At 41.6% G+C, this 13,293-nt stretch overlaps 1 protein-coding gene across 1 annotated transcript in view; it reads right to left on the bottom strand.

Annotated features, from left to right (window-relative positions):
• The window catches only part of PROM1 (prominin 1), a 117,289-nt gene that overhangs the window by 30,419 nt on the left and 73,577 nt on the right, over positions 1 to 13,293 (bottom strand). Inside the window, exons 6-11 of the mRNA XM_024119531.2 lie at positions 12,356 to 12,419; positions 11,381 to 11,470; positions 4,838 to 5,055; positions 2,608 to 2,682; positions 2,290 to 2,415; positions 291 to 354 (exon numbers count right to left, since the gene is read on the bottom strand). Of these exons, the coding sequence (XP_023975299.1) occupies positions 291 to 354; positions 2,290 to 2,415; positions 2,608 to 2,682; positions 4,838 to 5,055; positions 11,381 to 11,470; positions 12,356 to 12,419 (637 nt within the window). The remainder of the gene's footprint in view (positions 1 to 290; positions 355 to 2,289; positions 2,416 to 2,607; positions 2,683 to 4,837; positions 5,056 to 11,380; positions 11,471 to 12,355; positions 12,420 to 13,293) is intronic.

The following is a 13,293-nucleotide window of genomic DNA, read 5'->3' as shown; positions in this document are numbered from 1 at the left end:
CACTGCTGTGGCCTCTCCCGTTGCGGAGTACAGGCTCCGGACGCGCAGGCTCAGCGGCCATGGCTCACGGGCCCAGCTGCTCCGCGGCATGTGGGATCCTCCCTGACCGGGGCACGAACCCATGACCCCTGCATCGGCAGGCGGACTCTCAACCACTGCGCCACCAGGGAAGCCCGAGAATATTTTTTTAAGAGGGAAAAAGAACAATTCTTAACAATACATTTCTTTGTACTAACCAGCCAATTCTTTACAAGAAGATATACACAATTACTTCCATTTGGGAATCTCACCTGATACGAGGTTCACGGTTTCATTTTGCACTATCCCAGGTATAGCATTAAAAGATTTATAGCCCTAAAAAATAATTCAAAATCAATGGATATACAGTGTAAGTAGAAGAGCAGTTCACTAGTATTCATGGTAAGCTTAGAATGGAGCAGAGAAGCAATACTAAAATGTAACCTTCATCTTAAGGCTGAAAGGATCATGATACATTAAAAGTCTAGAAAAAAACTCCCTTTTAGTGAGGACTTGCTTTAAATTGTATCTGTTGAAGATCATATTAAGAGTTTTTAATTTTTAATTTTTAATTCATGTTAAAAGCTTCCATGTATTTATACCAGTGTTTCTCAACTGGGGGCAATTTTGTCCCCCAGGAGATGTCTGGCAATGTCTGGAGACGTTTTGGTTTTCACAGTTGTGTGGGTGCTCTTGGCACTGTGTGGGCACGAGCCGGGGTGCTACTAAATATCCAGCAGTGCACAGGCCCCACCACAGGGAATTATCCAGCCCAAATCGTGCTGAGGTTAAGAAACCCTGATCTGTACAATGTACCATGTGCGGCTATAAAGTGAATTTCTAAAAATAGAATCTTACTTTCCAGACCAATTACACAATAAAATTGGAGATCTAATCTCATAGAAAATAGTAATGTCCTAAAACACAACTCAGAAAGAATACAAATTGTAGTGAGGCTAAAACGAAAACCCAAACAACCATGCCAAGCTGTATCACTTTGGAGCTAAATCCATGACAGGAAAATGTCATTATTTCCAAGCAACTCAACTAATCAGCACAGCCTTTCTTCTGGAAGGGGCTTAATTTGTGTTTCTCACTGTCTGCTGACATATTTAGACATCTGCTAGGGAACACTGAAGTGATTACAACCGCTTATGAACCAAATGTCTATCTCCCCAAAATGCATATGTTGAAATCCTAATCCCCAGTGTGATGTTATTAGGAGGTGGGGCCTTTGGAAGGTTGTTACGTCATGAGGGTGGAGCCCCCATGAACGGGATTAGTGCCGTCTTAAAAGGGACCCCAGAGAGCTCTCTTCACCCTGTGAGGATACAATGAGAAAATGGCTGTCTGCAACCTGGAAAGTGTCCTCATCAAAACCCAACCCTGCTGGCAAACTGATCTTGGACTTTGAGCCACCAGAAGTGTGAGAGATAAATTTCTGTTGTTTATATACCACCTACTCTATGATATTCTTTTATAGCAGTCCAATCTAAGTTACAAAGTTTATAAGATTTATGGTGCCAACAAGTTTCCACTTTAGCCTAGCAACATCAATGCCATAAAAAGAACATTCATGACTTCTGTTTCCTCAAAGGCAACTAAACCACCCAGCACACTGGTGCTTGTGTTGGTTTGGTACAACTGACCCCTCTACATTTATCTGTGTTTGGACTTGGGGAGGTCACCCATCATAAGAGGTTTAATGGCTGGAAGAGGTCTTACAGATCTCCTGGTTCAATTCCCTCATTTGACAAATGAGGTGACATCAGAGTGCAAAGACCAAGAGTTTTCAATGACTTGTTTAAGGGGACACTTCCTTTGTTAGTATATGTAGATGAGTGTTTAATAGATATTTGATGACTGTTTTATACCCATGCTAAAAGACAGAGTCAAGAATAAAGCTATTCTCTTCCTTTTTAGGCTACTGGGGAAATCACAGTATTCTAGACCAATGTGACCCCTGCCTGTTTTAGGATTTACAGTCTTGTGGCACAATCAAGACATGAAAGCAATAATCACAGTTGTGAGGAACTTAACAAAGAATATTTGCAATGCTGTAAGAATGTATTAAAAAAGGTTTTGATCTGGTCAAGATGCCCAGGGAAGGCCTCATTAAGAAAGTGATATATAAAGCTTAAAGTAACTAGTCCCTAGTAGCCCAAGAAGCTGGGCGAAGGAGAGGAAGAAAGAAGAGAGTGCCAGGCAGTGCACACAGCCTATACACATGAGCAGAAGTGGGAAGAAACAAAATCAACATGGCTGACTCACCGGCAGAGTGGGAGAGCATCTTATGTCAGAATCAGCATGGGGTCCAACACTATACCCATCCAATTCTGAGCCCCAGGAAGATGAGATCATGTTTTTCTTTTTATCTCTTATGGTCCTAGCAAGGTGCTTTGCATACAATAGATGTATAATAAAAAATTCTTGAATGGGAAAGAACAAAATTACCTTGAGGATAACATCTATCACCCTTCTTGGCAACTCCTGTCCAGAATTTCACTGCTTTTTTGCTGTTACCTATTTCCTTATGTACTATTCTATTCTTTAAAATAATCTACTGTATTTTTTTTCCAAAAAACATACCTTTTGGACTAGGCTGGACAAATTTGTTTGAAGAATATCATTAAGGTTACCAATTTGTTCATCCAAAGATGGGAGCTGAAATTTTATAAAACAAGATATAAAGCAAGGTGATTACCCCCCCCAAAATTATTTGTCATAAAAAAGGGAATCATCTTAAATCCAAGTCCTGAAGTCTCTATATTATAGGGTGTGATCTAAGTTTCCTTTGAACAATATTGTATTGTTGGAGGAAGACATATTAGCTCGGAATGGACTCTAGAAGCACTAATTTTAGATGTTTGAAGGTCTCTTATTGCAGTCAGCTAAAGATAAGGGCAAGAAATTGAACACAGATTGAATACGTGTGACCTCACAATTTCAGGTACTGAATATTGTTGAATACAGTTGTAAACAACCTTTTAAAAAACATGTTTAAAAGTAATAGTGGTTATATTGGTAAGTGGTCTGGAATAAATTTTTCATTTATAGTGTTATACATGGATTTAACATGTTCTACCACTTACCAATTCTGGGACAAATATCATGGGCCTCCTGACACAACGTATCAAGAAGGACACAACATCACTTTTGTGAAGTCCCTGATAAATAGGCATAACTCAAATCGAATCATGAGGGAACATCAGACAAACCTAAATCGAAGGTCATTCTATAAAATAAATGGCCTACAGTCTTAAAAAATGTCAATGTCACCAAAGAAAAAAGATTGAGAAACTGTTCCAGATTAAAGGAACTAAAGACACATGACAACTAAAGACAATGTGTACTCTAGGCTGGAACTTAAACTGCAGAAAGGAAAAAAAAAAAAAGTTTTAAAGAGCATTTTTTAGAAAAATCGGCAAAATTTGAATATAAACTGTGGATTAGACAGTGGTATTGGGTCAATGTCATACGTCCTAATTTTGGTAATCATAATGGTTATGTAAAGTTAGGAAATGCACTGAAATATTTAAGGGTAAAAGGGCATAATGTCTGCAACTTACCTCCAAATGATTGAGAAAAGGACAAAATGCATAGTATTGTACGCATATATACGATAGTATGAATAGATGACAGATACATAGATAAATGGATAAAATAATACCATTAAGCAAATGGAGCAAAGCGCTAACAACTGGTGAATCTGGGTGAAAGATGTAAACAGGGCTTCCTTGTACACCAATCTTGCAGATTTTCTGCATGTTTTAAAAGCCCATCAAAATTAAAAGTTACCTCAGACGCAAGAGGGAGGAGATATGGGGATATATTTTTATGTATAGCTGATTCACTTTGTTACACAGCAGAAAGTAACATACCATTGTAAAGCAATTATACTCCAATAAAGATGTTAAAAAAAAGTTACCCCCAAAAGAACTCGATTTCAAACAATTTAAATGCAAGTATAGGTCCTACACTCTGAAAAACTGTTCGATGACAACAAAAGTGATTGTAGTAGATTCAACACAGATGTTGAATGTGAAGTGTTTGAATAAAATTGATTCATGAAATGTGAAAGTCAGAAAAATCTAGCTATATTAAAATATTGTTTTATATAAAGTGCGATGTGTACATATCACTATATTGAAACACTAAAAATCATGAGTAGACATGATTATTTTATCTACATCCCAGAACTTTATATATTCAAGTTGCTCCAAATTCTTTTTTTTTCTAATCTTCTCTTTGGGAATGTGAGAAATTACCTTATATTTAGGCACCTGTGGTTAATATACTAGGCCTATCATTTAAAAATATACTTTAATTTTTAAAGGTCTACAAAAATGCCTTCTGCTTCCTTTTTCCTTTTTAAAGCTGAATTCATCACAGATACAGAGAACAAACTAGTGGTTCCTAGTGGGGAGCGGGCAGGGGCAATATCAGGGTTGGGGATTAAGAGGTACAACTATTATGGATAAAATGAGCTACAAGGATACATTGTACAACACAGGGAATATTGCTAATATCTTATAAAATGCACACTGAAACTGTCAAAATAAAATAAAAATTAAAAAAAGAAGAATCTGAACAAAAAAAAGCTAAATTCATTCTGATATATTTCATCAAATCGATGGCAGAGAACTCTCAAGGAGTATTTCCCATTATTCCTTCTCTCCTCCTGCAGCCATTCCAACATGACGGCTAAATAACCAGGAAGGCTGACAGAGACCCCCAGCCACTGGGCACCTGATGGGTGAGCCCATGCTTAGCCCTCCCCAGCTGTCCCAATGACACTGCCCTGGAGCCACCTCCTCACCTGATCAAAATCGATGCTGCCATCCAGAAGGCTTAGAGAGTTCATAATGTTGCTGCAAGTGGTCATTACCGGATGCACAGAGCACATGGGGTCAGTGAGTGCTTGCTCCAGGTTCCTTTTAACATTACTCAGGCTGTTGCTAAGATTTGCAGATAACTGTCTCATGTCCGTTAAGATACTGTTCACTTCGACCAGGGTTTCTCTGGTCTCTTGGATTTCTGTAGGAACACAGCCCGCTTCAGAACAGAGGCACCCACTGGGCTGGCAAATGGAAAAATCCCTTCTCATCTACAAAAGTAACCTAAAGGAACTTGCGATTAACTTGTAAATGACACTGGAAGGCAACCAGAGGAGCCTGCTGTGAGGGGCAGTCTGAAAGGGGAATACAAAGACATTGATGGCCTCCTCTGCCTCTGCCAGCTACTCCAACCAACTCAGCTTTCCTACCTGGGGGCTCTCTCAAATACGCAGGGGTGATTACCAACCTAGGGATGTGACTGGGACTCGTGGGCACAGCATTAACTGGCTAGCATTGGAACAGAAGCCACAGGAAAAGGTGTCAGTGCCCTAGCCTTGCCTAGCTTTGAAGAGGTCAGCCCAGACAGGCCAGCATCTTCAATCCCAAGCAGTTTTAATTCACATAAAAACTGATCACACCCAGAAGGATTTTGGTGATGGATAGTCAAAGAGCTGGAAGTAGACACAGCGATGGTTAAGATCACAGATTTGGATTCAGGCGAGTCTAGGTACAGATCCCAACTTCGCTACTTGCTATGTAACCGGAAATCGATTCCTGAACATTCTTTGGCAATGTCTTCATCTGAAAAATGATGAAACCACCACCATGTTCATCACAAAATGTGGGGATTAGAATGGTCAAATTGAAATTCCTCAATAGCAGTGAGTCCACCTGTTTTATTTTGGAAGTCCTGCAGCCTAGGACACATCCTTATACTAGGTGATCCCTAAAAATTGTTTGCTATCTTGATTTCTCTGGGGTATAGAAATCCATATTCATGACTTGGGAGGTAGCAAAATACAACTCTTTTCTACAGCAACTTAAAATCACAGCAGTAAAAGATGTGAAACTTAAATTAGAGGGCACTGATTTTCTTCTAAGCAAGTAAGTCTTCCGGGCTCACAGAACAGATGTCAGGGCATCAGGCCACAATTGCATGTTGCTAGGAAAGTGTAAATGCCCTTAAAAACTGGTTTTCCCAATTTTCCCTGGCAACCACATAAAACTTGGTTCTAAAATCACACACACACACACACACACACACACACTTTCATGCTTTCATGTCGTGGTCTCTTGCTGAAAGTATTATGAGGGCTCACTCCAGTTCTTCTACTACCTTCCAGGATCGGACCAAAATTCAAGAGAAAAGATTGTTTGAAGCAGACTCCAAGATTTTCTATTCAGATAAGGTGATAGAATTGGGGATGAAGGGTCATACAGTCCAATCCTGGAAGCCTCCCCAGGTCTCAGAGTAAGTCATCAAAACTAGGTTGGGGTACCATCTTGGATGACATGGGCAATGCCATCTCCTAAGAGCAAACCTGCTAAGGCACAGCCTAGAATCACAGATTCCCCTAGTAACCAGGAGATGACCCAACAGCCTCCTAATTTACAGATGAGTAAACTGAGGTCCTGAGAGGTGAAAGCGTTTGCCAAAGGTGCTATAGCAAGGCAGCAGAAAAACTACTATCTGAACAGTATTTGAGATAATAATAATAATAATAACAAAGATTTTATCAAAGAGTCACTATGGACCTCAGTTTCTCATCTTTTCCACCTACCTCCCAGGATTATCAGCAAAGCATGGAGCTAGTACCCAGCTCATATTAGAGGCTCAATAAATATCTGTCACAGGGAAACAAGAATCAAAGAACACAGCTGCAACTAGAAACACACAACAGAATGCAAAAGAGCATTGCAAAATATAACTCACATCACACACCTCACATTTTAATGTTCTGTGGTTTACCTCTCATTGCCTTTTCCACTTTGACTTCAAGATGTGTTATTTTAAGGCAAGAAACAAACAACAGCAACAACAAACAATGATGGATGATAAAATGAGTTGATGGCCCAGAAAGCATGTGTCCATTTAGGCACCATGTACAGACATTCTAGGTTATGGGTGCTACGCTGTCATGTCCCAAGAAGGACTCAGAAGTAATAAATTTTTTTTTTTCCAAAGGCTTCAAAGCATTTTATAAAATGTCTACTGGGTTATAACTCTGGGGGTCATTCCAAGCCTACCAAGGTCACATATATTATGTATCTGGAGTCAGTGGAAAGATATTTTAGATTCTCAGTTTAACTAATTAACATTTTACTATTTAATGTTCTGTGGTTTACCTCTCATTGCCTTTTCCACTTTGACTTCAAGATGTGTTATTTTAAGGCAAGAAACAAACAACAGCAACAACAAAGAATGATGGATGATAAAATGAGTTGATGGCCCAGAAAGCATGTGTCCATTTAGGCACCATGTACAGACATTCTAGGTTCTGGGTGCTACGCTGTCATGTCCCAAGAAGGACTCAGAAGTAATAATTTTTTTTTTTTCCAAAGGCTTCAAAGCATTTTATAAAATGTCTACTGGGTTATAACTCTGGGGGTCATTCCAAGCCTACCAAGGTCACATATATTATGTATCTGGAGTCAGTGGAAAGATATTTTAGATTCTCAGTTTAACTAATTAACATTATGTGAGATCTTCCCGGACCGGGGCACGAACCCTTGTCCCCTGCATCGGCAGGCGGACTCCCAACCACCGCGCCACCAGGGAAGCCCGCAAAGGATTTTTAGCAAAAAACTTGACAAAGCAGTTTATTGAGTACATTTTAAGAAGCTCTGGCAACATCAGAGGCTAAAGTTTAACTTATTCAGGCTGGCTTAAAAAAAATAAAAACATATATATATATATATATATATAAAATGCTTCAATAATACAGGAAGCACTGAAAAGAAAAGAAAAATCTGTTTTAATCGACTTTAAAAATTGGGCAAACCATGAGGCAAAAAGTAAAGGTACATGCCAACCACGTTGCACCACTTTGCACAGCATTTGTCTTCACATAATTTGGGAGCTGGACGGGATCTTGGCCGACCACTACTCCAATGCACTGACTTGAGAGGGATCTGGGGTGCAGAGATGCCTGGCATCATCCTGTGGTCACACCAGCTCTTGAACTCCAGATTCCCAACTGTTCTTTCAAAGTTACACTGTGCTGTGTTGCTGTGGCTGGCCCAGAAGCACCCTACACCTTAACACTCCCACATGTACCCAAATACCATCTGGAATGGTCCAGGCAGCACAGGCCTTATAATCAGACCAGGGTCTGGATCCCAACTCTGCCACTTCCCAGCTACCTCATCTGGGACAAGTTACATGAACTTTGAGCCTCACTATCTTGAGTTGGTAAAATGGAGGTAACCATACTCACCCCACAGAGCTGTTGTGAGCACCGACTGACATGATGCAGGAAAAGTACCTGCTATATAGCATTGCCACAGGGCAGGACCTCAACACTCAATAGCTTTCTAAATTTTACTTCATGGCTGATCAATTCTACAAACACTTGCTTTGTTGGACTTGGCTGGCTGGCATCTCAGAAGCCATGTCAGCCCTCCCCTGTGGTGCAGCAGAGTTTGGGTAACGTGGGTTCCACCCTCAGCTTAAGGAGTGGGCCTTGACTGCCCCCAGCCAACCCATTTCCCCTGGGTAGCACTGGTTCAGAGCTGGCCATGGGACCTCAGATGACCCAACTGGAGGGGAAATCTGGTTGAGCAGGAGGGCCAGTGTAGCTGGTGTCAGCCCTCTCTCAACTGCAAGCGGAGTGTGCATTAGAATGATGCAGACACTGTAGAGAACAGCTAGGTGGAAAGAATCTCACTACTAGATCAAGCCTCACCTGAAGCTAGTTTCAGTTGCATGAGACAACAGTCCACTTAGCTGAAAACCAGATAGAGATTTGTCTGTATGAATCAGGTAAATGACACATGATTACTCGAAAGATGTTTATAAGAGAGTAAGAGAGATGACAGGAGAGATTTGATTGGAAAAGGTCAGAGGGTCAGCCCAAATGATGAGTAATCTATCAGTGAAGTGCAAACACTTGAAGTTATAATGAGGGGACCCAGAGGATCATTAGCAAGAGGGATGCCGAGGGCAGTGGAGAGGGAAGGTTTTGCGTGGCTATTAGACATGAGTGATGAAGTCTCAAGGTGAAGCAATGAGGAGCCACCAAGGTGTCCACCTCTTCTCATAGTTCTGTCCCCGCCAATTAAGTGATATTTCCTGCTAAGACACAAGGCTGGGCGAAGGCGGGGGTGAGGGGGAGAGACGGCGGGCAGCTATGGAAGGAACCTTCTCTGGGGAAAAAGTCTGGGCTTCATTATCATTCCCGTGGCAGAAATGCTCAAACAGCAAGTGACAAAGTAATCAATGAAGACTGTTCATTCAACTCTAGGACAACCTGGAGCTCCTTGTTTCTGATATAATCAGTTACCTGGACAAACCTGAACTATTTGAGGTGAAATCGGCGGTTCTTAAACTGGGGTCTGTGCACAGACTCAAAGGGATTTGTGAACTTGGAAGAAAAAAAACCAAACCAAACCCACATCTTCATTTCCACTAGCCTCCAGTTACACTTTAGCCTTTTGATTCTCTTTTGAAAGTAGACAGTGAATCTCTGTCAGTGCCTCTGTCACTGAAAAAATCAGAAATATTTTCATTTAATATCCAGTGTTTGCTGATATCTGGCAGTATTGTGTCTGCTCATCACTACTTCGAAATTACGGTAGTTATCAGACCCTCCACTATATACTATTAGTTAACGGGCTTAATAAACAAGCACATGGTGCTCCATTGCAAATTCACTTTTTTAGTATTTTGATATTTCAACCTGACACCCTACTTATGTAGGGTGTCATTTTATGACTAATGTCATTTAATTTTCAATAAAGGACAATAACACATGGTTTGGGGGCCATCTGTTGGCCATGAAGACAAAGAGTTCATTTCGTGTCGTAAATGGGGTTATTGGAGGAAAGAAATGTAACACTCAGTTGTAACAAAATGTAATTAACAGGAATAAGAGGTTACACTCCTTGGACACTGAGCTCTTTATCTAAAACCATGCCCCTTATTAGCCCATTGTGTTACCATTTTTGTGCATTTTTTCTTTCACTCATTATTTTTTGTTTCCATAGTGGGCCATCTTTCAGTTTTTAAAGATTACCGTATTTCCCTGATTCACTGGTTCCTTTTGCTTTCTTTTTTTACATTTTAACTTTAGTGAAATGAGCATGCAATCAATTTTGCATTTAATGCGGTACTTTCCTCTTTTCCCCAAAAAAGACATTAATTAATCCAATGGTCTATACAATATATGCTGCCTTAAAATCAAGGAGTATTATATTCTGATGAGTCACAAATAGCATAGTATATTGACTAGGAAATCAGAAGCTCTTAGTTCTCCTTCTCCATGTGTTGAAGGCTGGATAGGAAATTGATGGTTTAGGAAAATAGCTGCCACTGCGGATTCTGTACCGTATTAGTTATCTATTGCTGCAGGAGATATTATTCCAAAAGTCAGCAGCTTAAAACTACAAAGGTTTATTATCTCACATAGTATGTGAGGGTCAGAAATCTGGGATTGGCTTAGCTGAGTGGTTGAGCTCAGGATCTCTCCTGAGGTTGCAGTCAAGCTGGCAGCAGGGGCTGCGTTCGTCTGAGGACTGACTGGGGCTGGACAATCAGCTTCCTCGGTCAATAACACGGTTGGCAGGAGGCCTCATTTCCTCACCATGAGGGGAAGGAAGGAAGGAAGGACCCCTCCCCAACCCATGTCCTTCCTTCAGAAATACGGCTAATGGACAGAAACAAAATTAACCACTGCCTGAAGATTTATTTCAATTGAGTTTAAGTGTATTTGTTGTGAACTTCAGACAACTGTTGTACACTAACAATATCCCAGTAAGGACAAAAGCAAGAAAACTTATGTTTTTGTTTGTTTTCTTTTTTCTTCCATCTATTTTCCTTTATTCAGGTACCACTGAACCTCTGCTGCGATTGACTATGATTCAACCATAGGGGTAAGACTCATTCTAAAGACAAGCCTTGCTGTTTTCAACTTCTTTGTCAAGGCTAAATACACATTCTAGGAACACAATTTTCTAATATGCATGTTAGAAGAAGAAGGTTCTGTGGCATTTCAGGCAGAGGAAGCCTGTGCAGTACAGGGTCTGGGGAAGAATGATACCTTTGGGGACTTACATCAGAACGAACACTGAGATTCACGGCTAGAATGGAAAGTGGGGTGCTGGCGGAAGAGACTGGAAAGATGGGCGGGGCCGGGTGTGGAAGGAAGGAAGGAAAGAAAGGGAGGGAGGGAGGAAGGAAGGAAGGAAGGACGGACCATGGCTCTGCCCTAGCTGACCCTCAGGGAAAACGAGAAAAGGGCGAGGGAGCCTCAGAGGCTGAGCGTTCCGGGTGGAGGCTGTCTTAGTCCTGCTGCCACAGTGCTTACCTTCTGCCATGGCCTTGATGTCATCCAGCACAGGGACCACTCTGGGTTTGAGCTGTTCGAAAATTCCGCCTCCCAGCAACAACTTAATATCTACATTCCAAGAAGCATAAGGGACAGTGAGGGTGGGGTCTCTTTCTTTATTCTCCTCTTACCTCTCAGTCTCCTCCCGATGCCGATCTCATTGCCTGGTTTAGTCTCTCCCGATGCGAAATCCCACTTTTCTCTCCACACCCCGTATGGCCGTGGACTCTCGTGCGGAGATATCTTGGCACACTTCCAAGCCCTCACACCAGCTGCGCCCCCGTGCAAACTTAACCACCGCAGACTCAGTGTTTCTTTGCTAGGAATAGGTTCACCTTATCACCTTGATGCACGGCTGCAGGTGTCCCTAACCTCTCCAGCTGGACCAGGGTTTCTGAACCTGGGCTCCATCGACGTCGAGGGCCGGATCCGTCTTTCCTGTGGGACCTGCCCTGTGCGTTGCAGGGGTTTTAGCCACATCCCTGGCCTCTGCCAATGGATGGGACCCAACCGGGACACTGAAAATGCCTCCAGATGTTGCCAGATGTCGTCTTGAGGGCAAAACAGCCCCTGGTTGCTAACCACTGAGCACGTGGGGCCAGCACCACCCACCCCGCTAATTCCTGAAGCCACTCGCTTCTCCGGGGGGCCCATATCTGTCTTTAACAGCAGATCGGACAGAGACCCAATTCTTCTCCCGCGTGGGGAGTGAAGAACAGGTGTCTGTGCAGGAAAGCAGAAGCATTTTTATAATAAATGCTAGGCTTTAATGGCTGAGTAACAAACTACACGTTGTCAGTAATGCTAGGGAATTACTGTTCTGTTTTCACCCTCTGTTCACGCAGAAACTGCAAAAACAGCATACTACATTTCTTAGTCCATGTTTTATGGGAGATGCCATAGCATCTTCTAGCCAAAACAAACACATCTGAGTCAACATTAAATTTTACTCACTCTCCAGATCTGAGAATGCCCTTGCCTTTGTGGTGGTATACTGGTCCAGTACATAGTCAATTTGCTTTAAAAAAAAAAAAAAAAAAGATTACATGAAAGCTCTTCTTCTGGAGGTTTCCCAAGCCACAATAAAAAGAGATTTAACATATGAAAATTATCCTGAATCAGAGTGTTTTTTTTAAAAAAAGGCAGGTTCTTAGAGATATTTCTATTTTTTGGATGCTCAGACTTCTTATTGGCTTAAGAAATATGATTTCTTATTTCTCATGATTCTGTGGATTGGCTATGCCGATCTCCTGGTTGGTGCTGGCTTGGCTGGGGACAAATGGATCCCTCTCTCTATGTGGTCTCTCCTCCCAAGCGGCCAGCCTGGGTGTTTTCACATAGTGGTCCCTCTAGCAACAGGACAAGAGTAGACACTGCAAGACCTTTGGAAGCCTAAGGTCAAAACTAGCACAAGGTCACGTCTACTTCATTTGTTTGGTCAAAGCAGGTCACAGACACATCCAAGATTTGAGGGGATGGAAAATAGATCCACCTCTTGAAAGGAGGAACTGCAGAGAATTTGAGGCTGTGTGAAATCTACCACCCTAGGATCATTTTACTTAGCAGCTATTACTGACCTCTGCTGGGGCCACTCACCCTCTGCCTACTGTGTCTTTGTGGGTCTGCTTCCCCACACCCTCTGCAACACTGGGTGTTACCACTTTTAAATAAAATAACTATTGCCCATCTCCTTAGTGAAAATGTGCATTATTATTTAATTGTTCATTTCTCCAATTACTGGAGTAAAGTTAACTTGCAAATGAAACAACGGACAAAGGATTAATCTCCAAAATATACAAACAGCTCATGGAGCTCAATATCAAAAAAACAAACAACCCTATTAAAAAATGGGCAGAAGACCTAAATAGACATTTCACCAAAGAAGACATACA

Source organism: Physeter macrocephalus, chromosome 7 (assembly GCF_002837175.3).
Source record: "Physeter macrocephalus isolate SW-GA chromosome 7, ASM283717v5, whole genome shotgun sequence".
NCBI classification, from domain to species: Eukaryota; Metazoa; Chordata; class Mammalia; order Artiodactyla; family Physeteridae; genus Physeter; species Physeter macrocephalus.
Note: the sequence above shows the minus strand (reverse complement) of the source record. Positions and strands in the feature narration are given on the sequence as shown.